Below are 27,207 nucleotides of genomic sequence, written 5' to 3'. Positions count from 1 at the left end.
GACAGACAGACAGAAATATAGGTGATACAGTGATTATATACAGCAGTATCACCTATATAATGTATGTATAGCAGTCTATATACATTATATAGTGAATACTGCTACTGATGTGTATATACGTTACATAGGTGATACTGCTGTGTATATATGTACGGGGTGTGTGTATATAAATATATATATACACACACACACCGCAGTGTCACCTATATAATATATATACATCTATACATCAGTAGCAGCATTCCCTATATAGTGTATATAGACTGCTATACATACATTATATAGGTGATACAGTGATTATATACAGCAGCATCACCTATATACTGTATATATAGCAGTGTTTACACATTATATAGGTGCAACTGCTGTATATGCACATTTAAAAAAATCATCTTGGGACTTACCCAGGTACCTGAGATGGGGGAGGTCAGTAGGATAAAGGGCTGAGGTGGGTCGGGTCCCAGCGTCGGCGGTAGAGGATCCCAGGCAGCATTGGTGAGCAGTCTTCTCTGACCCTGGTTCAGGCCGACCAGTGTCAGACACAGGTGGAGGCGCCCTATGCGTGCCAGCCTTTTCAAATATCTCCGTGTGCACGCGGGGCTTCATAGTAACATAGTAACATAGTTAGTAAGGCCGAAAAAAGACATTTGTCCATCCAGTTCAGCCTATATTCCATCATAATAAATCCCCAGATCTACGTCCTTCTACAGAACCTAATAATTGTATGATACAATATTGTTCTGCTCCAGGAAGACATCCAGGCCTCTCTTGAACCCCTCGACTGAGTTCGCCATCACCACCTCCTCAGGCAAGCAATTCCAGATTCTCACTGCCATAACAGTAAAGAATCCTCTTCTATGTTGGTGGAAAAACCTTCTCTCCTCCAGACGTAAAGAATGCCCCCTTGTGCCCGTCACCTCCCTCGTATAAACAGATCCTCAGCGAGATATTTGTATTGTCCCCTTATATACTTATACATGGTTATTAGATCGCCCCTCAGTCGCCTTTTTTCTAGACTAAATAATCCTAATTTCGCTAATCTATCTGGGTATTGTAGTTCTCCCATCCCCTTTATTAATTTTGTTGCCCTCCTTTGTACTCTCTCTAGTTCCATTATATCCTTCCTGAGCACCGGTGCCCAAAACTGGACACAGTACTCCATGTGCGGTCTAACTAGGGATTTGTACAGAGGCAGTATAATGCTCTCATCATGTGTATCCAGACCTCTTTTAATGCACCCCATGATCCTGTTTGCCTTGGCAGCTGCTGCCTGGCACTGGCTGCTCCAGGTAAGTTTATCATTAACTAGGATCCCCAAGTCCTTCTCCCTGTCAGATTTACCCAGTGGTTTCCCATTCAGTGTGTAATGGTGATATTGATTCCTTCTTCCCATGTGTATAACCTTACATTTATCATTGTTAAACCTCATCTGCCACCTTTCAGCCCAAGTTTCCAACTTATCCAGATCCATCTGTAGCAGAATACTATCTTCTCTTGTATTAACTGCTTTACATAGTTTTGTATCATCTGCAAATATCGATATTTTACTGTGTAAACCTTCTACCAGATAATTAATGAATATGTTGAAGAGAACAGGTCCCAATACTGACCCCTGCGGTACCCCACTGGTCACAGCGACCCAGTAAGAGACTATACCATTTATAACCACCCTCTGCTTTCTATCACTAAGCCAGTTACTAACCCATTTACACACATTTTCCCCCAGACCAAGCATTCTCATTTTGTGTACCAACCTCTTGTGCGGCACGGTATCAAACGCTTTGGAAAAATCGAGATATACCACGTCCAATGACTCACCGTGGTCCAGCTTACCTCTTCATAAAAACTGATTAGATTGGTTTGACAGGAGCGATTTCTCATAAACCCATGCTGATATGGAGTTAAACAGTTATTCTCATTGAGATAATCCAGAATAACATCCCTCAGAAACCCTTCAAATATTTTACCAACAATAGAGGTTAGACTTACTGGCCTATAATTTCCAGGTTCACTTTTAGAGCCCTTTTTGAATATTGGCACCACATTTGCTATGCGCCAGTCCTACGGAACAGACCCTGTCGCTATAGAGTCCCTAAAAATAAGAAATAATGGTTTATCTATTACATTACTTAGTTCTCTTAGTACTCGTGGGTGTATGCCATCCGGACCCGGAGATTTATCTATTTTAATCTTATTTAGCCGCTTTCGCACCTCTTCTTGGGTTAGATTGGTGACCCTTAATATAGGGTTTTCATTTTTTCTTGGGATTTCACCTAGCATTTCATTTTCCTCCGTGAATACCGTGGAGAAGAAGGTGTTTAATATGTTAGCTTTTTCCTCGTCATCTACAATCATTCTTTCCTCACTATTTTTTAAGGGGCCTACATTTTCAGTTTTTATTCTTTTACTATTGATATAGTTGAAGAACAGTTTGGGATTAGTTTTACTCTCCTTAGCAATGTGCTTCTCTGTTTCCTTTTTGGCAGCTTTAATTAGTTTTTTAGATAAAGTATTTTTCTCCCTATAGTTTTTTAGAGCTTCAATGGTGCCATCCTGCTTTAGTAGTGCAAATGCTTTCTTTTTACTGTTAATTGCCTGTCTTACTTCTTTGTTTAGCCACATTGGGTTTTTCCTATTTCTAGTCCTTTTATTCCCACAAGGTATAAACCAGTAACACTGCCGATTTAGGATGTTCTTAAACATTTCCCATTTATTATCTGTATTCTTATTTCTGAGGATATTGTCCCAGTCTACCAGATTAAGGGCATCTCTAAGCTGGTCAAACTTTGCCTTCCTAAAGTTCAGTGTTTTTGTGACTCCCTGACAAGTCCCCCTAGTGAAAGACAGGTGAAACTGCACAATATTGTGGTCGCTATTTCCTAGATGCCCAACCACCTGCAGATTTGTTATTCTGTCAGGTCTATTAGATAGTATTAGGTCTAAAAGTGCTGCTCCTCTGGTTGGATTCTGCACCAATTGTGAAAGATAATTTTTCTTGGTTATTAGCAGAAGCCTGTTGCCTTTATGGGTTTCACAGGTTTCTGTTTCCCAGTTAATATCCGGGTAGTTAAAGTCCCCCATAACCAGGACCTCATTATGGGTTGCAGCTTCATCTATCTGCTTTAGAAGTAGACTTTCCATGGTTTCTGTTATATTTAGGGGTTTGTAACAGACCCCAATGAGAATTTTGTTACCATTTTTCCCTCCATGAATTTCGACCCATATGGACTCGACATCCTCATTTCCTTCGCTAATATCCTCCCTTAAAGTGGACTTTAGACAAGACTTTACATAGAGACAAACCCCTCCTCCTCTCCGATTTTTATGATCCTTTCTAAACAGACTGTAACCCTGTAAGTTAACTGCCCAGTCATAGCTTTCATCTAACCATGTCTCAGTTATTCCCACTATGTCAAAGTTACCTGTAGATATTTCTGCTTCTAGTTCTTCCATCTTGTTTGTCAGGTTTCTGGCGTTTGCGAGCATGCAGTTTAGAGGATTTTGTTTTGTTCCAATCTCCTCGCTGTGGATTGTTTTAGAAATGTTCTTACCTCCCATCTGAGTATGTTTTCCTGGGTCTTCTTTGTTCAAGTCTAATGTTTTTCTTCCCGTTCCTTCTTCTTCTAGTTTAACGCCCTCCTGATGAGTGTAGCGAGTCTTCTGGCGAATGTGTGTTTCCCACATTCAGGCCCGTTCAGGCAAGGGCAGCAGCAGCAGACGAGCACACTCAGCACACGCAGGAACAAGGACCGCGGCCATGCTCATTGCTCGCTGCAGCCCTTGTCAGTGCGGGCAACTAAACGCGTGCATACAGGACCATTTAAAGGGCCGGCTGGAGGGATGGTGCGCTATGTAGTAAAATCACTGCCGGTCTTCCAGCGGCCCTGTGCAGCTGCTCAGGCACCAGCCCGGGGGGGCTCATGAATTCCTGCCACCTGGCCCAGTCCGCCCCTGTTTGCAGGGCAGGGACGGCTTGCCTACTGAAATAAAAGCGGCTGGGCACGTTGTATTGTGGGACTGCCAATGCCATCAAGTTACAGAAGGTGTCAGTCTCCACCAGCCTGAATGACAGCATTTCAAGGGACAGTAGTTTTGCAATGCCAGCATTCAGACCCTGTGCTTGGGGGTGGTTTGCCGAGTATGGGCGCCTTTTCTCCCATGCCTGTGCTACCGATGACTGTACACAGGCCTGGGAGTGTGAGGATGACAGGGATCATGGTGCTGTTGGTGGAATGACACTCTGTATCTCTGTACTACAGTGCCAGAGGTTCTTCCATGGCGATCCTGTGATGAAGCCGAACCAGCTTGCGTGTGAGCTGGAGGAAGAGAGTACAACACGAGCTGAAGAGGTAGTAGGTGGCGCTGTAGGTTGGCCTAGGTCTTCAATGTGTCTTTGTAACTCCACCATGTGCTTGGTCCGCACATGTTTCCACATATTTGTGGTATTGAGGTTGCTGACTCTTTTCCTTCTTTTCACTTTCTGATTACACAGCTTGCATTTGACAAAGCAAATGTCATCTGCAACTGTGTCAAAAAAGGACCAGGCACTGCAAGTCTTGGGAGTGCCCGCTTTGGGTTTTGGAAGATGCATGCTCCTAATGGGTGCACTCAATACTTGGTCGGGTCTTCTTTTGCATCAGTTACTGCATCAATGCGGCGTGTCATAAAGGCAAACATCCTGTGGCACTGCTGAGGTGTTATAAAAGCCCAGGATGCTTTGATAGCAGCATTCAGCTCATCTGTATTATTGGGTCTTGTGTCTCATCTTCCTCTTGCAAATATCCCATAGATTCTCTATGGGGTTAAGGTCAGGCGAGTTTGCTGGCCAATCAAGCACAGTGATACTGTGGTTTTAAAACCAGGTATTGGTACTTTTGGCAGTGTGGACAGGTGCCAAGTCCTGCTGGAGAATGAAATTTCCATCTCCAAAAAGCTTGTCAGTAGAGGGAAGCATGAAGTGCTCTAAAATTTCCTGGAAGATGGTTGCGCTGACTTTGGTCTTGATAAAACAGCGTGGACTTATCACAAATTTCACACTAGACCTAAAGGACCTTGGATTGTTGTGCATAAATTTGTGATTTTCCAGAATTTCTTTTAGTCTATGCCTGATAAAGAGACCTGAGTAGTCTCGAAAGCTTGCAATTTGTTACCATCTTTTCAGTTAGCCATTAAAAGACAAATGAAATGCAAAATTTACTTTCAGCTGAAAACAACACCTTCGTCCACTGAGCAACATTCCAGTTCCTTGTCTCCTTTGCTCATGTAAGACGCTTCTGGTGTTGCCTATTGGTCATGAGTGGCTTGACACAAGGAATGCGACATTTGTAGTCTATGTCCTGGATTCCTCTGTGTGTGGTGACTCTTGAAGCAATGACTTCAGCAGTAGTTGACTCCTTGTGAATCTCCCCCAAATTTTTGAATGGCCTTTTCTTTACAATCTTTTCAAGGCTGTGGTTATCCCTGTTGCTTGTGCACCTTTTTCTACCACACTTTTTCCTTCCACTCAACTTTCCATTAATATGCTTGGATACAGCACATTGTGAGCAGATAGCTTCTTTAGCAATGACCTTTTGTGGCTTACCCTCCTTGTGGAGTGTGTCAATGACTGCCTTCCTACAGTGTTCATTTTAGGACATGGTCACATATCAAAGTCAAACATCATAAATACTCTGATACCTCATTCTGATACTTGATTCTGATACCTGACTTTCACATATCAAAGTCAAACATCATAAGCACTCTGTCTGATACCTGATTCTGATCCCTGAGTCTGATACCTGATTCTGATGCCTGAGTCTGATACCTGAGTCTGATACCTGAGTCTGATACTTGAATCTGATACTTGAATCTGATACCTGACTTTGATACCTGACTTTGATACTCGAGTCTGATACCTGACTTTAATATCTGACTCTGATACCTGACTCTGATACCTGACTCTGATACCTGACTCTGATACCTGACTCTGATACCTGACTCTGATTTCTGACTCTGATTTCTGACTCTGAAACTTGAGTCTGATATCTGAGTTTGATACCTGGCTTTGATACTTGAGTCTGATACCTGACTCTGATACCTGAGTCAGGTGGAGAATAACTGATCCGGCGGAAAAAAATGGATCCTGCTGAAAAAAAACGGATCCGGCAGAAAAAAACTGATCCGGTGGAAAAAACGGATACTTTTTTCAAAACTCGCCAAATTGTGCCTGACGGCAAAAACCTGATGCGTGAAAGCAGCCTAAGTCTAGAGACAGCCGTCAGCTTTACCATTGCACCACAAGCTCAAGTGATACCAGGTACTAATTTTATGAGATGAACCATTCACATACTGTATGGAGGGAATCTAAATAACCTTCTGATTCTGATGTTTGAATGTTTCACGTATCAGAGTCAGGCATCAGAGTCAGGCATCAGAGTCAGGTATCAGAGTCAGGCATCAGACTCAGGTATCAGACTCAGGTATCAGACTCAGGCATCAGACTCAGGCATCAGACTCAGGGATCAGAATCAGGTATCAGACAGAGTATTTTTGATGTTTGACTTTGATATGTGAAAGTCAGGTATCAGAGTCAAGTATCAGAATGAGGTATCAGACAGAGTATTTCTGATGCTTGATTTTGATATGTGACCATGTCCTAAAATGAACACTGTACCTTCCAGACATCTGACAAGTCAGCAGTCTTCTACATAGTAACATAGTAACATAGTAACATAGTTAGTAAGGCCGAAAAAAGACATTTGTCCATCCAGTTCAGCCTATAATCCATCATAATAAATCCCCAGATCTACGTCCTTCTACAGAACCTAATTGTATGATACAATATTGTTCTGCTCCAGGAAGACATCCAGGCCTCTCTTGAACCCCTCGACTGAGTTCGCTATCACCACCTCCTCAGGCAAGCAATTCCAGATTCTCACTGCCCTAACAGTAAAGAATCCTCTTCTATGTTGGTGGAAAAACCTTCTCTCCTCCAGACGCAAAGAATGCCCCCTTGTGCCCGTCACCTTCCTTGGTATAAACAGATCCTCAGCGAGATATTTGTATTGTCCCCTTATATACTTATACATGGTTATTAGATCGCCCCTCAGTCGTCTTTTTTCTAGACTAAATAATCCTAATTTCGCTAATCTATCTGGGTATTGTAGTTCTCCCATCCCCTTTATTAATTTTGTTGCCCTCCTTTGTACTCTCTCTAGTTCCATTATATCCTTCCTGAGCACCGGTGCCCAAAACTGGACACAGTACTCCATGTGCGGTCTAACTAGGGATTTGTACAGAGGCAGTATAATGCTCTCATCATGTGTATCCAGACCTCTTTTAATGCACCCCATGATCCTGTTTGCCTTGGCAGCTGCTGCCTGGCACTGGCTGCTCCAGTGATTGTACATGATTGTAGAGGCTAGAGAAACAGACTAAAGGAACTTTTTAAATGTTTAGGAAGCCATTACAGGTGTTTTTATTAATTATTCTAATTTACTGACATAATGACTTTTGGGTTTTCTTTGGCTGTCGGTCATAATCATCAACAATAACAGAAATTAACACTTAAAATAGATCACTCCGTTTGCAATGACTCTATATAGTATATGTTTCACTTTTTTTTAAATTGAAGAACTGAAATAAATTAACTTTTTGATGATTTTGTAATTTTGTGAGAAACACCTGTATACAGTTATGGCTGAAAGTGTTGGCACCCTTGAAATTGTTCCAGAAAATGAAGTACCGTATTTATCTCAGAAAATTATTGTAATTACTCATGGCTTGTTATACACACATCTTTAGTAAAACAATGTAAACAATTATATGCAAATATTTTGGCACAGAAAAATACAGCTCTATAAATGAAGGTTAGACTGATATAGAATTTGAAACAAAGAAAAGTCTCACCTGCTATATTTGCATGATTATGTTTGCTCTGTAGGACCGAACATCAACAGATGCACATCTCCTATTTAAATCTCTTTTAAAATGTGCTCTGATGTCAACATGCTAAGCTGGATTTTCAATCTTCTCAGAAATGATGATCGGATTAAGGAGATAGACTTTTTACCAAATGTCTTTTCTCCATTCAAGGCAGATACTAAGAAGAACCTGTTACATATTATGATTCTGCCTTACAAAAAAACAGTATTCACAGTAATATATTTTTATAAAAGAAATGTGGATTTAGCTTGAGTTATCTTAGGAAGCTTTGAGTACTTTAATACTACACTGACATATTGAAGATTGGATCATATTCCATTCCTGAATGTGAGTACAAGTACCAGACAATTATGTTGGGGGACTTTACCTTTTGTTTTCATAATATCTTTGCAAACCTATCTACTATAATGAATGGAGATAAATACTGTTATAAAAATCATTGTCATTTAGCAATAACAAGCAAGGTTTTGTATTGATATTTTAATGTTTAGTTTGCTTACTTAATTTTTTAGCAGCATTTTTAGTATACAAAATATACAACTTTTTTATATAATTTGACTTATTTTTATATAAATTGCCTTATTTTCATTGTTATGAAACCATGATTTTCATTATGGCTTATTAAATGATCAAGGTTAAGTGTACGAAATCTTTAATGTTATTTAAATGTAAGTATTTTTTTTAATTAACTTTTTTTTTTTTCATCTTATTAAGATAAATGGTTCTTTTATCTGGAAAACAAAATACAGAAGGCGAGGCAAAGATTGGAAAACAAAGGTTAGAGGTGCCTACAATTGAAGAAGAGAATGATTCCATTGGCCTAGTAAAGGAAAAAAGTGAATTGGAAATAAACGATGAAATTATTAATGAAGTACAAGATGGTCTTTCATGGCGGGGTACAGGGGACCCTCTCCCACAGCTCATTGCAGTTCTTCCTACCATGGAACATTCCATTACCATTTGTAATTCCAATTTAAACACAGATGAAGAATGTGAAGAATATGATTTTTGTGATGTTCGAAGTATCACTTCCGATGACTCCTTTTACCCACCAGATATTGAGACTCCTGGCTACTGGCAGCAAAGTGAAGACAATGAAGATGATGACCTGTTTGAATATGGGGAACTTGATACTGATAGCTATAACAGTTTGGAAAGTGTGGGAAGTCCAGAACCTCTTACTCTATTTAAAGCATGCAGTACCAACAACTTAATTATTTTAAAAGCTCTTATGCGCCAAGGCTTAACCAAAGAAGAAGTTGAAGAGTCTGACAAGAACAACAGAGTGAGTACAATTTGATATAACTATACATATGTTATTTTTTATTATTTTTTTAACAATTTCATATTGTTTGTAAAATAACAAACACAGCATTCTGGTGTCAACTAATAGTATTTTCTATGACAGCAAAATTTCCTACATATGAGTAAAGCTTGTTTCAAGATTATGTTAAAATTAAATCGGTATTAAGTTGAAAATACCTATTGATCACTAAATAAGTTGAACTAATAGCAAAAATATCTACACTGATCTCCTATCAATTATACTTTCTAAAAACAAATTATTCATAGTTGCAATGTTTAGCTTGTGCTTTTCACATACATTTCTGACCATGTATAAAAATGAAAAAGAATTAGCAAAATGTAAGTAAAAATGAACACTAATAAGTAATAACAAAAAATAGCAATTAACATATGTTTTCTGTGTTTTCCTCCATGAATCCCTCTAGTGAACAGTCAACATGTGTCATACACAATAGATTTGCATGGCCTGACATTATTATGCATGGGCAGACTTATGGATAAAAGTGTAAAACAAATACATTTTTGTTTAAACTGCTTTTTTACTATAATTAATTTAAGATGAGTGTAATCATTTATGCACTACCTCACTGCTTGTATTATGGCTGATTGTTCAAGTACTACTGTAGGTCTTATCATCCAAACTGGAAGTATCATAATTCCGTGTAATGTTGTTGGTTCAACTTAAAAGACCTGCTGTCTAGCTGGAATATTTGTCTGTAATATGGGCATAGAAATTACAGTGCAGACAAAACAAATCTTTACATTTTTGAGCATTTATATGTACAGAGTGATGGAGATAATCAAAAACTGTCCAATAGCAAAACTGACTTAGTTGCCCATGGCAACCAATCATAACTCAGTTTTCACTTGTCATACTGCTCTGTTAAAATGAAACCTGCACTTTGAATGGTTGCTAGAGGAAACAAAACCAGTTTTGTTGTTAGACACATATTGATTATCTCCCCAATGGGTCAGAAGAAGCTTAACCCCTTAACGACCAGAGGTATTTTTGGTTTTGCCTTTTCGTTTTTTGCTCCCCTCCTTCCCAGAGCCATACCTTTTTTATTTTGCCATCAATATTGCCATGTGAGGGCTTTTTTTTTGCGGGATGAGTTGTACTTTTGAACCACACCATTAGTTTTACCATGTCATGGGAAAAATGGGAAAAAAATTCCAAGAGCGGTGAAATTGTAAAAAAAAAAAAGTGCAATCCCACACTTGTTTTTTGTTTGTCTTTTTTACTAGGATCACTAAATGCTAAAATTGACCTGTCATTATTCTCCATGTCATTAGGTCCTTCATAGACACCAAAGATGTCTAGGTTATTTTTTATCTAAGTGATAGAAAAAATTCCAAAATTTGAAAAAAAAAAAAGTTGCCTTTTTCCGAGACCAGCAGCATCTCCATTTTTCAGGATCTGAGGCTGGATGAGGGGTTATTTTTTGCAGTCCGATCTTATGTTTTTATTGATACAATTTTTGTGCAGATACATTCTTTTGATCACCCGTCATTGCATTTTAATGCAATGTTGCAGCGACCAAAAAAACATAATTCTGGTGTTTCAATTTTTTTTCTCTGTGCACCATTTACCATTTGGATTAATTCCCTTTATATATTGATAGATCGGATTAATCTGAATGCGGTGATATCAAATATGTGTATATTTCATTTATTTTGCGGTTTTATTTTCAATGGGGCAAAATTGGGTCATTTGAACTTTTTATTTTTTTATATTTTTAAATACTTTTTTTTTACTATTTGCTAGGGGTCGAGTTCCCGCCTCTGCACAGGGGGAATCTCGGGCCATCTCCGCTGCGGTCTCCCATTCTTCTCCTGCCGCAGTGGAGCCTGCTCAGAGGAGACATCGGTCCCAGCGTCTCGCTCAGTCTGACTCTGTGCAAAGGGTTACTGCTGCTTTTCCAGCTTCTGCCATTGAAGCCAGTGTTGGGCAGCGACGAGCAGATGCTTTTGGGACTAAGTCCTGCTTTTTCCCTTCTGAGCATGCCCAGGGTAAGATCTCTCATTGGAGATTGAGGGTCACATGCTTAGATATTGCAGCAAGACCCATTGGTTCTCCAGAAAGGTCCTGAAGTTCCTCAGGCTCTGTGGCAGCCTTTCATTGGTCCTTCTAGTAAGGTCCTGTACTTGCTGCAGCTATATAAGGTTCGCATGGCCACAAATCTAAGTTATGTGCTTTGCGCCAGTTTGGTTATGTGAGAATGTATTCAGGGACCCGGCTGAAATAATCCCCTAGAATACCGGCACCTCTGGTGAGGAGATTGTATGAGTGTGTTCAGGGACCCAGCTGAAATAAGCCCCTAGAATACCGGCTCTTCCGGTGAGGAGATTGTGTGTTGCATAACCACTGACTGGTATCAGCTCGGCAGTAAGCTTGTGCTCCTGTGAGGCTAACAGGGCACAGTGCTTTCCTTTCATGGCTACTCTGTGAAGTAACAGAGCTAGTCTATACCGCCAAACAGTGCCACCATTCGCTAGCAGCAGGTTCCTCCTGCACTGTGGACACCGGGCTGCAAACGCACCAATTATAATAAACGTTTCTATTTACTCGGTGCGTTCCGCTAGCCCTAACACTTTTTACTTGCTTCAATAGTCTCCATGGGAAACTTGAAGCTGCACTTGTCCGATCGGCTCTGCTACATAGGCGCTACCATACCACCATAGCGATCGAGCAATGACAACCACAGGGGTCTCCTGCCGATCCCGGGCTGTCATGCCAACCCATCGGCGACCCGCTGTCATATGATATGCGAGCTCATGGGAGGAGGTAAGACGTGCTTCCTGTGCGTCAATGTTAAATGCCGCGTTAAATGGTCAGCGTTTGACAAGCGGCATTTAGCATGTTAACAGCTGTGGGTGAATCGCAATTCTACCCGTGGCTGTTCCGGGCACATGTCAGATCAGCTGTCATGTGCCGGAAAAGGTGCGGGCTGTGTGTCCATCATTGGACGTTAAGGGGTTCAAATGGAAGAGAAACTCAGTGCCTTTACTCTGCTCTGCTTTTAAAAAATGATCCCATTTATGTGAAACTTTTCATTGAGCATATGAAGTGGCATTATTCTCCATAGAAAATGTCTGCTCGATGATAGCTAACTCTTGTCAGTTAAAAAGTTACAAAAGTGAAAATTGCAGAACAGTAAACTCATTATAGTAATGTAAAGGAATAACTTATACTGCTTCATTTTTCTTGGATGCACTTTTGGTTTTAGATAAAATGAAAACTCTGCTTCAGTTAATCCCAGTCTAAGTGTTGTTTTACAAATAGTATTTTTTTCTATTAGTTGCATTGTCTTATCACATTGACTTCTTTATTAGAATTTTAATAATGCATAACATATACAAATTGTAATAGCTGCGACAAAATCTATCACAAAAATGAATGTATGATTATTTTGGACCAGTTCCTGGTTTTGGCCAGCAAATGAGTCAAAACTCAGAACTGCTGCTGTGAATAACCTGAGATCAGTCCTCCAGTCCTCCAGAACCATATAAATATAGAATAAAAATCTACTGAGCTACAATGCTGGATTGTTTCAGAGCAAGGACTTGGTCTCACTTTCATTTCACAGCCAAGAAGCAATAATCTCCATGTAAATTCACTGAGCTGGATTTTCTCTTCAATTCCAAAACTCACTGGTGTCCCAATCTATTGTAATTCAATATATGGTATGTCCATGGTTGCATTTTTCTCTTTCACAATAACCCAGCCACAGAGATCTCTAAAATAAGGAAAAACAGTACACATCCACAAATTTCAAAGAAAAATAAAGAGTGGTTTATTAGTTGTTTCCACAAACAAATTATAAAGTGTGTTTGTGGAAAAGACTATTATTTATAATTGTAATTTTTTTCAGTTTTATAAATTTTTTTTTGAAATTCTTTATTTAAGTTTTCAATTAACAGAAATAAAACAGTAAACATTCGCTCTCATGTCAAGAAATACAGGTATTTGTCATTTTATAATATGTCCAAGGATAATCATGGCATCTGAATTATACGTTTGCAGTCTTTAGACAGTGAAGACAATTGAGCTTACAAAACTTAGAACAAAATTTCAGGACTGCAAAGAACTAGCCCTAGATACAATACAAGTTATAATAGAAATTTGGAAGGCTAGAGGGTGCGACGGAAGGACTATTTTATCGCGGATAAAATTGAATTCAGATGAGGTGGAGGAGGAGTGGATGGCAAAGAAAAAGGCTAGAACATGCAAAAAATAGAGTCGGGACGGTCATCGCGTCTTGCTAAATAAAAGGTAAAGTTGGAAGGGTTAAAACAGAACTCTTGGTAGGGAACTAGTAGATGAAGTCCTCATGAGGGGTCTTCCGCCCCAAACCCAGGAGTAGGGGACAGAAACACTTCCCATGGAAGCCAAGAATCCTTGAATCTCTCGTGAGAGCGTGTTTCCCAACTAGATAATTCCTCCAAACGATATAAATCTTGGACTTTGAGGATCCATTCCTCCAGCGTTGGGGGAGATGTTTTTCTCCAGTGTAATGAGATTAAGTGTTTTGCGGCCGCTAATAAAATGGGTAGTAAGTCGTGTTTCTTTGGGTTAAAAGAGGAAGAAGGAAGAGAAAGCAACACCTCCTGGGGAGTTAGATCCCGATCCATCAGGCCCATATCGTGTAAAGACATATTTACATCTGCCCAAAATTGTTTTAATTCCGGACAGAGCCAGAAGATATGCGCTAAGGACCCCACACATCGAGAACACCTCCAACACAGCGGGGAATCCACCAATCCCAAATGAAACAATCTTTCTGGGGTATAATACCATCTGGAAAGGATCTTAAATGTATTTTCCTGTAATAGGATGCATCTGGAGAACCCATGGGAATTGGCTAGTACCCGCTGAGTTTCATGAGGGGAAAGCGTCATTCCCAACTCCGTCTCCCAGGAAGTAAGATATAAAGGTTTAAATTGAGTTGAACTTTTGAGGAGGTTCGCGTATAGTTTAGAAACCAGTTTAGTGATTGGAGCTTTCAACTTCACTAGCAAGTCAAGCCAGAGCCAATCCGTAGATTGGTTTATCTTAGTTCTAAACGCGGTCATTATACGGTGTATGTGATATTTCTGGAGAAAATTAGTAGGTTGTTTTGTGGCACTGATCGGCCAATTATCAATGCAAGGTATTCGGTTTGAAAGGAACTGAGAAATTGGGGCATCTGGTAGGGATGTCCAGAGTCCATAAACGTCCTCGTAGGTAGGGTCCACCAACCATGGGATGATCTTAATTGGAATACTGTCTAGAAAATGACAATACGGAATCTGGTTTGGTATAAGGGAACGTTTTATATATAGAGTGTTGGACAGGATCTCATTAGATTTTATGCGTGTGCAATTAAAAGACGACCAGAGATAGAGATCAGCTTCATCCCCTAGTATAGCAAGTTCTAGATTTGTACTGAGATTTTCTGGATTGGGTTTTACCAGGTTAAACCATCTAGCAATATGTATGGCTTTGTAATAGGTTTTGATGTCTGGAAGGCCAAGACCGCCGCTACCTCTAGGAAGAGAGAGAATTTTAAAAGGGAGTCTGGCTCTTTTGTATTTCCATATAAACTGGGAGATCAGTTGGTTGGCTGAATGGAAGAATGAGTTAGGAAGGGGTATGGGAACCATGTTCATGGTATAAAATATTTTGGGGAAAATATAAGATTTAAAGACATTTATTCTGCCCATCCAAGATAAATAAGGTATGTCGTAATTTTTTAAGTCCGTTTGAAGCCGTGTCAGAAGGGGAGTATAATTACATTTATAAAGGGAGGAAGGGTCGGCCGTTAGATAAATTCCAAGATATTTTAGTTTCTCTGATGGCCAATTAAAAGGGGTGTTTTCTTTTAAAACCAGGATATCTGAGTTGTTTGCTGAGACATTTAATGCTTCAGATTTATTTGCGTTTATTTTAAAGTTAGATATCTCACCAAAGTCAGCAAACAGGGACATTAACTTCGGGAAAGATGTTTTGGGATTGGAGGTTAAGACTAAAAGGTCGTCGGCAAAAGCAGCTACTTTGACCTCTAGTTTACCCATCTTAAGGCCTATGATCTCACTATCCTGTCTAATCTTTTCCATCAGGGTTTCCATGACCATGATAAAAAGGGAGGGAGAGAGAGGACAGCCCTGTCTGGTACCGTTAGTTATATTAAATGGTTCGGAAAAAATACCATTCACACCGACCCTAGCAGATGGATCTACGTAGAGGGACATTACAGCATCTATAAAGGCTTGTGGGAAGGCAAACTTTTGAAGCATACAGACCATGTATCTCCAGCTAATTCTGTCAAATGCTTTTTCAGCATCAGTCGACAAAATAGTCAATGGAGTCTTAGTCTTCTTTGCATATGAAATAGCGTGGAGGATTTTGGTAGAATTATGTTTGCCCTCGCGACCCTTCACGAAACCCACCTGGTCAGGCCGAATAATTCTGCCCAAGACACCATTCAACCTCGAAGCCAACACCTTGGCCCACAATTTCAGGTCAGTGTTGAGCAATGAGATAGGGCGGTAATTGCTACACAGGCTGTCGTCCTTCCCCTCCTTAGGTATAATAGCAATGTAGGCCTCTAGTGCCTGGCGAGGTGGGAGCTTCCCCTCTAGAAAGGAATTAAACAGATCAACTAGGTGGGGAAGAAGAATATCAGAGAACTTTTTGTAATAGCCCACCGGGAAACCGTCGGGGCCGGGTGCCTTCCCATTCGGGATGGTTTTTAAAATGTCTTCTAATTCTTTAAGTGTAATTTTGGCCGTGAGTGCATTACCTTCCTCAGGGGAGATTTTTGGAAGGGGAAGAGAGGCCAAAAAAGTTTGGATTTTAGTCATGGCTGTCGAGCAATTTTTCATGTCATCAGAAAGGGGCAGGTTATAGAGGGATTCGTAGTATTGCCGGAAGGTCTCAGCAATCTCTTTTGAGTCCACCACTCTCTTATCTGTCGTCGTAATAATTTTTTTAATGAATTTTTTCTCTTTTTGCTTCTTTAGTAATTGTGTGGTGAGTTTCCCACTTTTATTGCCATGCAAATAAAAGCGGTGTCTACAATACATAAACAATTTAGCTGACTTTACATTTAATAGGTCTTTGAGTTTGTTACGAAGGAAACTAAGGTCCTGGTGAGACTCGGGTGATTTAGTACTTTTATGTGTACGCTCTGCAGTGGTTATTTGATGGAGGAGAGATTGGATTTCTTTTTCTCTTTGTTTTTTAATGTACGAGCTAAGTGAGATGAGTTCACCCCTGAGGACGGCTTTATGTGTTTCCCATATAATGGGAGTGAGATGACCCGTATTTATGTTCTCATTGAAGAATTGAGAGATGATGGCTTTAAGTTTGTCTGTATGTCTCGGGCTATCAATCAACGATTCATTAAGTCTCCAGGTCAAAGCAGGTCTAGGTAGCGTGGTGATGAGAATCTCAATGAAGACAGGGGCGTGATCTGATAAAGTGATTGTGCCAATTTTAGAAGATTTTATTAGATGTAAGGCTCGAGATTGTACTAAAAAGTAGTCAATGCGATGATAAGAGTTGTGTGGTGACGAGAAGAATGTGTAATCCTTCGTTGTGGGGTAGAAGCTTCGCCAGGGGTCTATTAGTTGTAAAGAGTTTAGCTTATTTAGGAGTTTTTGTCTCGATTTTTGAGGAATGGAAGAGGAACCACTAGAGGTGTCTAGGTTGGGTTGTAGAGTCAGGTTTAGGTCCCCACCCACAATCAATAAACCTTCCTTAAAAAGCTGTAAAGTATCCAATGATTTGAGAATCCATTGTGTCTGGTTTATATTTGGGGCGTATAAATTCGCTAAGGTTATTTTTGTGTTTGCTAAAAGCCCTTTTATAAAAACGAATCTGCCTTCCGAATCAGTCAGACTGTCCTCCATTGTGAATGGGAGACCTTTTTTAAGCGCAATACTTACACCCCTAGAGGCGGAGGAAGAACAGCTATTGTACCAAGTTGGAAAAGGGGAGAAAGACCTGTTAGGGGTTCTTCCCATTTTAAAGTGAGTTTCTTGCAAGAAGGCTATTTGTGTAGATTGTTTTTTTAACAGTGTTAGGATCTGACTGCGTTTTGCAGGGGAATTTAAACCTTTCACATTAAGGGACGCTACCGTAACCGTGCCCACGTCAGTTCGGTTAGTTGCCATCCACTCCTTCCTCAGAGTCCCCCGTCACACCATAGAGCCTGAAAAAAACATAAAACACGGTAGTTAACCAACTATATACATAATACAACTCGCTTATCGCGGGGGGGGGGGGGGGGTACAAGAACCCAAACATAAGCGAGAGAAGGCCCAAGTGGTGACCTCTAAATATATGTGAACATAGCAGTGGAGCTATTATCAAAGTATCGAGAAAACACTAGTGTTAAGGAACAGAAACATAATGCAATCAACAATATGGAGTTTTTCTCCAAGTCCAGAGAAATGACAAAAATTCTGCCGACTCCAGTCAATGTGAACAGATGAGGAAAAACATTGGCAACAGGAGAAAAAGAATCATAAGAAGAACTTGGTTTGGTGAAAAATAAAAAAGAAAAAAGACTCAGGAGTCAGGTCGTAATTTTCGCCCCTTTCAAGAGGAAGAAAAAAAAACAAACCAGCGTAACCGGTCTGCTTCATGTTGGGAGAACTTTAGGGGCGGTTTTCTTCGGTTTAGGAGAAGCGTGTTTCTTTTTAACTGACCATTCTTGTGGTTTTGTCAGTTTAGGGAAATTCCATCCTGTGTCAACTGGCATCCAGGAGGGAATGTCTATCGGCGGAATGTCAAGAGTCGACCAGGCTTCATCAAGGTCTGACGGGGATCGTATTGTGATCTGGCGGTTGCCCACCGTGATGGCCAGACCGAAGGGGTAGAGCCACCTATACATCAGGCCGCGTGACCTCAGTTCAGATAGGAGTGGTTTAAGAATTCTCCGTTTAGCCAGAGTGGATGGGGCAAGATCCTGGAAGAGTTGTAAATGAGCACCCTCATATAAGAGATTGTCTTTTTCCCTAGCGCCAGTTAGGACCGCTGTGGTATCAACGAAGCTCAGGAGGCCACAGATGATGTCTCTAGGTGGCTCTCCCTGTTTAGGCCTGGGTTTGAGGGCGCGATGAACTCTCTCAATAACAATGGAGTCCGCTCTCTCTTTCCCTAGGAGGTCAGAGAAAATTTCTCTGGTGACCTTATCCAGTGATTCCCGAGCAAAGGATTCAGGAACGCCTCTCAGCCTGATGTTTTTTCTTCTGCTGCGGTTTTCCTGGTCCTCCGCAGCTAGGAGGGCAGTGTTGATTTGGTGTTGTTGTTGTAGGAGTTGGTCACGTAGGGACAAGATGGCATCAGTCGCTTCCATGTTGGCGGATTCTAGGGTTTCCACTCTCTGACCCATATGCTGTAGATCTGCACGCAACCCAGAAATTTCTTCCAAAAGTGGCTGCATGCTTTGTGCAAGTAATTTTTTCATGAAGGCTCTAGAGATCGGGGCTAAGTCCTCCAAAGTGGATTCACAGTCAGAGCCCTCCCCACTGGAATCTGAGTCTTCCAAGATGTCTGAAGAGATAGCTCTCTTGTATGATTTTTTTGAGGGAGTCTGCGGCATATCTGCCCCCTTTTTAAGATATTTATCTAAATTTCCATGTGCTTTACGGGTCTGAGTGTCAGCAAGAGGTTTGGCTGAAAGTTTTTCACGCTCTTTGTTTGTTTTACCCATAGTGAAGCTTCTGATGGCGTGATATGCAATGGTCACCACCTGGACATTCAAGTAAGAAGTGTTAGTTCATTGTTGAGAAACGGTTCTCTACTGTTTGAGCATAATTTTGCGCTTTATGGCTGACCGGTTTCAACCGGGGATAAAGTATGCAGATGAGAAAAAACTGAATAAAATTGTAAAAGAAAAAATAAAAAACAATAAAATTGAAATAAAAATGTGGTTGGAGCAGCAGTTCCTGTAAGTCGCCAGATGATGGCAGCGGTGGACTGTGGCTTTTTCTTACTAGCTCTCTGTTGATATAAGTAAGATGTAGCAGAGTTGTAAAGGAGTTTGTATTGTATGAATGCACCACAAGTTATCACCCAGATGATTTAAGGGTATGAGAGCTCGAGATAATCGAAACCACAGTGCAGGGGAGAGAAGGGGCAGGAGGGAATCCCAGCGCAGAGAACAATGCCGTCTCAGTCCGTCACAGCCCTGATCACCAGAGGGGGTTAATGCCACCTCCAATTATATTTATAGTCTCCGGTATTTAAAGGAGCTTTTTGTGTGCTTTTTATGGCAGCGGATTTATTGCCAATGTGATCACAGTGCCCTGTTGTTAGCCACTTATGTCTCTGGGTATGGGGCAGCAGGAGAAAGATTATCAGGTTTTATGCTGTATAAGTGAACACTGTGGAGCCCAAAAAGCTCTAGGGTTTTGTCAGCAGCGTAAGATTTTAATATAATTGCGGCATCCTGTTATGTGTGCCCGTTGCTTCTGGGTATGGGGCAGCAGAGAGGAGCAGATGATGAGCCCTCCGGGACAAGGGAGACAGCAAGAGACAGGCTATTACTCCCCACCGCCAGTAGTTGCAGAGTCCACTCACCACCTCTGAGACGAATCCAAGATGGCGTTGGAGCGATAATTTCCCGCGCTCCCCCAAGGGCGCCTATGCCGGTGACCAACTGCCGGGACGGAGGGGCCGCGAACCGCCGGCCGCACCGCGCCTCCCCCCTCCGGATCCCCGCGCTCAGCGGCCGGAGATGAGGGCCAAGAGGGGACGCAGGTACCGGCTCCGCAGGTCTCCAGTCCCAGACTGCTGCAACAGGAGGCAGGAATGTGTGGTCGCTGAGCCGGGGCGAGGGCGTGGGAGCGGCGCCCAGTAGCAGCACCTCCGGGGGACAGCTCCCTCCGGTGCAGGACCTTCTCCAAGGCGGCGCCGCGTCACACCACCCTCCGCTCTTCTCACCAGGGCTCGGTAAAACCGCGGCACTCTCGGCGGCCAGGGGGAGTGTCGGGGCCACAGGGCACTCTTCCCCCTCAGTCCTACCTTCCCCCGGCGCCGCAGCACAGTCCTCAAGACTCCCTCACTCCAGACAGCAAGGGCACCAGGCGTAGAGGGAAGCGGGAAAGCGCCCGCCGCAGGGAGAAGTCTGGGTAGTTTTCCACACTAGGCGCAGCTCTCAGCCCTCCACCGGCAGGGAGAAGGGATCCTCCGGCAGGCTTCTGGCCCACGTGCAGGCCTCAGGGCCAAAGTTCTAAGAGAGGCCAATTTGTGGGGTATATTAAGATGAAAAAGACTCCTATGCCAGCGAGGAGATGAGAAAAGTTCTTAAGGCCAATGGATGTCTTATGAAAATAAGTGGATTTAGCTGGATAAGAACGGCCAGCAGAGGAGCTTAATGGAAGCACGTCCTGCTCTTTCAGCTGCTAGCCACGCCCCCCCAGTTTTATAAATTTTAAAAATCACAATAAGCACGTAAAATTCATATATTATGAGGCAAAATGAATAGTCAATGAAGATACAGTACGTTAAAATTTAACTAATGGGAGAAATTTTTTCCAGACATTTTTTCTCTCTTTGTGGCACCAAGACATGTTACATACTAAACAGTAAAAACTAAAATTCCAATAAGTCTTCATATATTAATTACCTTAATGCCATAATAAACCAAACCCCATCCATTTATTAAAAACTATTTTTTTATTTAACAAAACACAACCAAAAGACAAGACAAACACACAAACTAGGAATAGGAGGAAAGGGTACAGTAATCCAACAAGACCCTAGATGTTGTTTTGAGCACAGAAATAACCTCACGGAGCCCAAATGACATCATATCGGTCTACCTTTGCATTTAGTAGAGCTGTCAAGTATTCCATACTACAAATACCAGCAATTCTGTTTAATAAGTGGCGAGGTCTGTTTCCAATTAAGTGCTATTAAACGCCTGGCTGCAATTAATACCTGCAATAATAATTTAAATGAGTTCTTCCCATCCCTCCAGAAGAGACAGTTAGCTGATAGATTGCAGGGTCTAGCCCAACTTCCAAGAAAAGTACACTTTATATTAAATATTTCACTAACTCCCAGAATCCAGTCACCCCAGAGCAGGATTAAAAAATGTGATAATGAAATCCAACTACTGAACCACAGCACCATCAGGCAATTGGGAACTGAGATTTCAGTTTATAAAGTAGTTCTGGGGTATGATACCAGACCATTAAGACTTTATATTGATTCTCTTTATATAAAGCACAGAGGATTGGCCGCTTTTTTCCAAATGTGCTCCTGCTATTACTGAGGAGGGTGTCTGCTCACTGCTAAGGACAGACTACCATTTAATCACTTAGAAATATTTTTTGGGTGGGTCTACCTGAGGGGAGTTTATTATCCTATAGATATCAGATATCTTTCTTTCAATGTTCTTTTTATTGATGGATGAAAGTACAACAAACAGAATAAAGAAAGTAATCATGGCAATATTAGAATTTAAATAATGTTTCCGGTAAAATGCACAGCAAATGTTCGGCATATGAAAACTTAATTACCGTATTCAGAAGGATTACAGAAACTTAAATTTTTTTGTTAAAAAAATAAGATAAGTATCAGAGAAACAGAGAACAAGTAGAGGGGTAGAGGGGTAGGATTAGAAGAAGGGGGGGAATAGGGAGGAAGGGGGGCTGAAGGGGTGGGAAAGAGATGTCAGAGCACCTTGGGACAATAGAATAGTTTTGACGTAATAGTTGAGTAATAGGGGGTTTGTCATCTAAATTGGATCCAGCTTCTCCACATATTATGAAAATTAGTGAGGTTATGATTAACTCTTGCTGCTAATTCTTCTATACGAAAAATTTGTTCGATCTTGAAATATATTTGTTGCATGGTGGGTAGAGTAGCAGAGTTCGAATTTATTGGGATCAATGATTTCCCGACCGCCAAAATGAACTGAGCCAATTTAGTATCAAGTTTATCATTTAGCCAGAGTGGAAGATTTAAGAAGACAAGTTCAGGCTTCAAGATGACTAGCTTCCTAGCAACTTTTGTATGATTGAGGACACATCACTTCAATAGGGGCGAAGTATCGGACAAGACCACCAGTTGTGGATAAAGCTGCTGTCATTCGCTCCACATCTCCAACAGTTAGTAGCTGTAGCATGATGCCAACTGTGAATCTGTTTGGGCATAATATACCATCTAGCAATAATTTTGAATGAGTTTTCCTGAATTCTTACACAAGTCGAGGGGCCATGGAAGTTTCTGTAGATATGCTTAATCTGTGTTTCAGAGAATGAGGTGTTCACATCTTTTTCCCAATGGACTACGTATGCCCATTTTAGAGGTACATCTATCTTAAGTAAGGACTGGTAAATTGTTGATAGGATTTTGGTGGGAGTAATTGTCCTGCACATAAGACTTCATATGGGGTTAAGGGTCTATTAAGGTCAACAGGGTGCTTTCATTGACAAAGATGGTGGAGGAGCTTTCCATGCTGCAGAAAAGTAAGACTCGATAGACCAGGAAACTTATGTAGTTCTTGTAGAGTGAGAAGAGCTCCATCTACGAATTGATGCTCAATCTGAATGTTCGCGGCCTGGTGAGGGAGGCCTTCTATAAGGTCAGAGATTTTAGTTAAGGTACCTTCACACTGAGCAACTTTACAACGAGAACGACAGCGATCCGTGACGTTGCAGCATCCTGGATAGCGATCTCGTTGTGTTTGACACACAGCAGCGATCTGGATCCCGCTGTGACATCGCTGGTCAGAGCTGAAAGTCCAGAACTTTATTTGGTCGTCAGGTCGGCGTGATTCGTTATGTTTGACAGCAAAAGCAACAATGCCTGCAATGTTTTTTCGCGGAGCTAACAACCAGCAAGAACGATAAGTACGTCACTGGATCGCTCCTGCATCGTTCTGGAGTTGCTGTGTTTGACATCTCTACAGCGACCTAAACAGCGACGCTCCAGCGATCTAGTTTAGGTCGGATCGTTGTCTATATCGCTGGAGCATCGCTAAATGTGACGGTACCTTTAAAGGTGAAAGAGGAGGGGCTAGAGCGCTGTATAATTTCTTCCAGATTTTAATTGTGCCTAGTGAGTGATTGTTTTTGCATTCTGGTGGAATCGGGTCTTTATGGTGTCCCAACAGAATGGTGCACAAGGGGAGGGGAGACATTTCTTCTTTTATATTTAGCCATTGTTTATCTACCGTATCTCCGACCCAGTTAAGTGTTCTAGTTAGGTGTGCCACCTGATAGTATTTTATGATGTCTGGTGCCTCCATCCCACCCATATCTTTCGATAGGGTGAGGGATTTAGAATTAATACATGGTTTACGTTTTTGCCAAATGTAACTAAAGAATGGGGAGTGTGCTGTAGTTAAAAATGAATTAGAAATTTGGATGGGGAGCAAAATGAAGATGTATATAAACTTTGGTAGAATTAGACTTCAGGATATTCTTTCTTCCTATCCAGGATAAAAAAGTATCTTTCCAAGAGCATACGCAAGTGGTCGTTGAATCTAATAAGTGTTTGAAGTTGAGTGTGAAAAGGTCTTTGTCTGAAGCACTTGGATACCTAAGTATGTTAAACTTCTAGTTTGCCAGGGAAAGGGAAAATTAGTTCTGATTTGGTGTATAGTGTTTTTGGGCAAGCCTAGGCTTAGGATTTATGATTTGGTCTCATTAATTTTAATATGAGATAGTTTACTGTAATTCTATAGAATTCTCATCATGGCAGGAATGCCCCTCAGAGGTTTATATAACATCAGCAGTAGATCATCTGCAAAGCCGCCGTTTTATAATGGTTACCTCGAATTTGTAATCCTTCTATCTCAGCACACTGTTGTATAGACTGTACGACTGGTTCTAGTGCCATGACGAAGAGCAGTGGAGGCAGTGGGCAGCCCTGCCTCGTTCCGTTAAAAATTTGGAACGTGTCTGTGAGGGCTGCATTAATTCTAATTCTTGCCTTGGGCACTGTGTACATTCCCATAATTGCGTTTATTACTGAGGGAGGGGGAAGCAAATTTTATTAGTGATTCTTGTAGGAGCAGACAGTCTACCCTGTCGAATTCTTTTTCAGCCTATACTCATTAATTGCTTCACTAGGCATTCATGTTGCATTAAGTGTAGAATTTTGTATGTATTATCTTTTCCTTCTCTCCCTTTCACAAATCCAGTTTGGTGTAAAGAGATGATTTGAGGCAACACGATCGCAACCCTGTTAGCCATCATTCTAGCATATAATTTTAGATCTGTATTCAACAATGAAATTGGCCTGTAGCTGCCACACTGCTCCGTCTTTTCCTTCTTTATAAAACAGCGAGATTCCGGCATCCAGAAGTTGGCGTGGTCCTCTTCAACGTTCTGAAGAGAGTTACACATATTGAGGAGATGAGGGAGTAATTTTTCAGAATAGGATTTGTAATAGTATGCTGTAAAACCATCTGGTCTGGGGCCTTCCCCTATGGGCAACTCAACAGGGCAGACTGGAGCTCACCAAGCGTAAATGATCTGGCTAGTTGTTGTTGCTGAGTAGTAGTTAGGTGTGGAAGATTTAGATTTTTTAAGAATGTTTTAGTGTCTCGCCTTCTTTGAGATTTTGCTTGCTCCCCTTAATTTGGGCATAATTGATAAAGGGTTTTGTAATAATGTTAAAATTCAGTTTCTATTTGGGAATAATTCTGGGTTTTGGAGCCATCTTTAGTTCTAAAGGAGTGTATAAAGGTGCTGGCCTGTCTCTTCTAAATTAGTGACATGGTTAATTTGGAAGCATTATCTCCATGAACAAATATACAGTTTCTCCAGGATGCAAAAGATTTTGCAGATTGTTCTCTTAACCCCTTTCTGACCTCGGACGGGATAGTCCGTCCGAGGTCAGAAGCCCCGCTTTGATGCAGGGCCCGCACCAAAGCCGGGACATGTCAGCTGTTTTGAACAGCTGACATGTGCCCATAATAGGCGTGAGCAGAATCGCGATCTGCCCATGCCTATTAACTAGATAAATGCCGCTGTCAAACGCAGACAGCGGCATTTAACTACCGCTTCCGGCCGGGCGGCCGGAAATGACGTCATCGCTGACCCCCGTCACATGATGGGGGGTCGGCGATGCTTGTATATTGTAACCATAGAGGTCCTTGAGACCTCTATGGTTACTGATCGCCGGTAGCTGTGAGCGCCACCCTGTGGTCGCAATTCTGCTACATAGCAGCGAACAGCAGATCGCTGCTATGTAGCAGAGGCGATCGTGCTGTGCCTGCTTCTAGCCTCCCATGGAGGCTATTGAAGCATGGCAAAAGTAAAAAAAAAAAAGTAAAAAAAATGTGAAAAAAATAAAAAAAATATAAAAGTTGAAATCACCCCCCTTTCGCCCCAATCAAAATAAATCAATAAAAAAAAAATCAAATCTACACATATTTGGTATCGCCGCACTCAGAATCGCCCGATCTATCAAATAAAAAAAAGCATTAACCTGATCGCTAAGCAGCGTAGCGAGAAAAAATTTGAAACGCCAGAATTACGTTTTTTTCAAAAGAACATATCTGCACCAAAATGCTATCATTAAAAACGTCATCTCGGCACGCAAAAAATAAGCCCTCAACCGACCCCAGATCATGAAAAATGGAGACGCTACGAGTATCGGAAAATGGCGCAATTTTTTTTTTTTTTTAGCAAAGTTTGAAATTTTTTTTCACCACTTAGGTAAAAAATAACCTAGTCATGTTAAGTGTCTATGAACCCATACTGACCTGGAGAATCATAATGTCAGGTCAGTTTTAGCATTTAGTGAGCCAAGCAAAAAAGCCAAACAAAAAAGTAGTGTGGGATTGCACTTTTTTTGCAATTTCACCGCACTTGGAATTTTTTTCCCGTTTTTTAGTACACAACATGCTAAAACCAATGATGTCGTTCAAAAGTACACCTCGTCCTGCAAAAAATAAGCCCTCACATGGCCAAATTGACAGAAAAATAAAAAAGTTATGGCTCTGGGAAGGAGGGGAGTGAAAAACGAACACGGAAAAACGAAAAATCCCAAGGTCATGAAGGGGTTAAGGTACCTTCACACATAATGATATCGTTAAGTATATCGTTGCAACGTCACGCTTTTTGTGACGTAGCAAGGATCCCGCTAATGATCTCGTTATTGTGTGACAGCGACCAACAATCAGGCCCCTGCTGGGAGATCGTTGGTCGTGGGGAATGATCAGGACCTTTTTTTGGTTGCTGATCACCCGCTGTCATCGCTGGATCGGCGATGTGTTCACTTGTAACCAGGGTAAATATCCGGTTACTAAGCGCAAGGCCGCGCTTAGTAACCCGATATTTACCCTGGTTACCATTGTAAAAGAAAAAAAAAAACAGTACATACTTACATTCTGATGTCTGTCACGTCCCCCGGCGTCCACAGGGTCAAAACTGCTTTCAGCAGGAGTGCTGCTAATGCAAGCGTTCCGGCCGAGAGCTTCCCTGCACTGACTGTCAGTGCCGGCAGTAAAGCAGAGCACAGCGGCGACGTCACCGCTGTGCTCTGCTTTATGGCCGGCACTGACACACTCAGTGCAGGGAAGCTGTCGGCCGGAGTGCTTGCATTAGCAGCGCTCCTGCTGAAAGCAGTTTTAACCCTGTGGACGCCGGGGACATGACAGACATCAGAATGTGATAGAAGAGAAAATCCAGCTTCCAAAAATATCCAATTTATTAAAGTTAAAATCCAAGGTCCAAAAACATGGTTCACAGGAGAGGAGATAGCAGCATGCTACGCGTTTCGAACACTAGGTTCTTTTTCAAAGCTGCCTACTATGCACCAGAATGAGGTTTAAATAGCAACTGTGACCAATCACAGTGAATCAATCCACACCTGATACATCAGTAATTATATACAATAAAAACGCAATGATAATGCAAAAGAGAAAAACAAAGAAAATATATAATACAGACATATAAAAAACATATAATATAACTAAACAGCATTGATCTCTCAGTAATGAAACATGATTTCCTTGCGAGCATTTA

The 27,207-nt window shown here is 41.4% G+C and overlaps 1 protein-coding gene and 1 long non-coding RNA gene across 2 annotated transcripts in view; one reads left to right on the top strand and one right to left on the bottom strand.

Annotated features, from left to right (window-relative positions):
• LOC138641345 (uncharacterized) overlaps positions 1-7,944 on the bottom strand; it is a 74,616-nt gene extending 66,672 nt beyond the window's left edge. Inside the window, exon 1 of the long non-coding RNA XR_011313779.1 lies at positions 7,888-7,944. This is a non-coding gene — a long non-coding RNA (uncharacterized lncRNA). The remainder of the gene's footprint in view (positions 1-7,887) is intronic.
• A 128-nt stretch (positions 7,945-8,072) lies between these two features.
• ANKRD33B (ankyrin repeat domain 33B) overlaps positions 8,073-27,207 on the top strand; it is a 1,522,421-nt gene continuing 1,503,286 nt past the window's right edge. Inside the window, exons 1-2 of the mRNA XM_069730449.1 lie at positions 8,073-8,250; positions 8,638-9,208. Coding sequence (XP_069586550.1) covers positions 8,642-9,208 — 567 coding nt within the window. The 5' untranslated portion in view covers positions 8,073-8,250; positions 8,638-8,641. The remainder of the gene's footprint in view (positions 8,251-8,637; positions 9,209-27,207) is intronic.

This window comes from Ranitomeya imitator, chromosome 6 (assembly GCF_032444005.1).
Source record: "Ranitomeya imitator isolate aRanImi1 chromosome 6, aRanImi1.pri, whole genome shotgun sequence".
Taxonomy (NCBI): Eukaryota; Metazoa; Chordata; class Amphibia; order Anura; family Dendrobatidae; genus Ranitomeya; species Ranitomeya imitator.
Note: the sequence above shows the minus strand (reverse complement) of the source record. Positions and strands in the feature narration are given on the sequence as shown.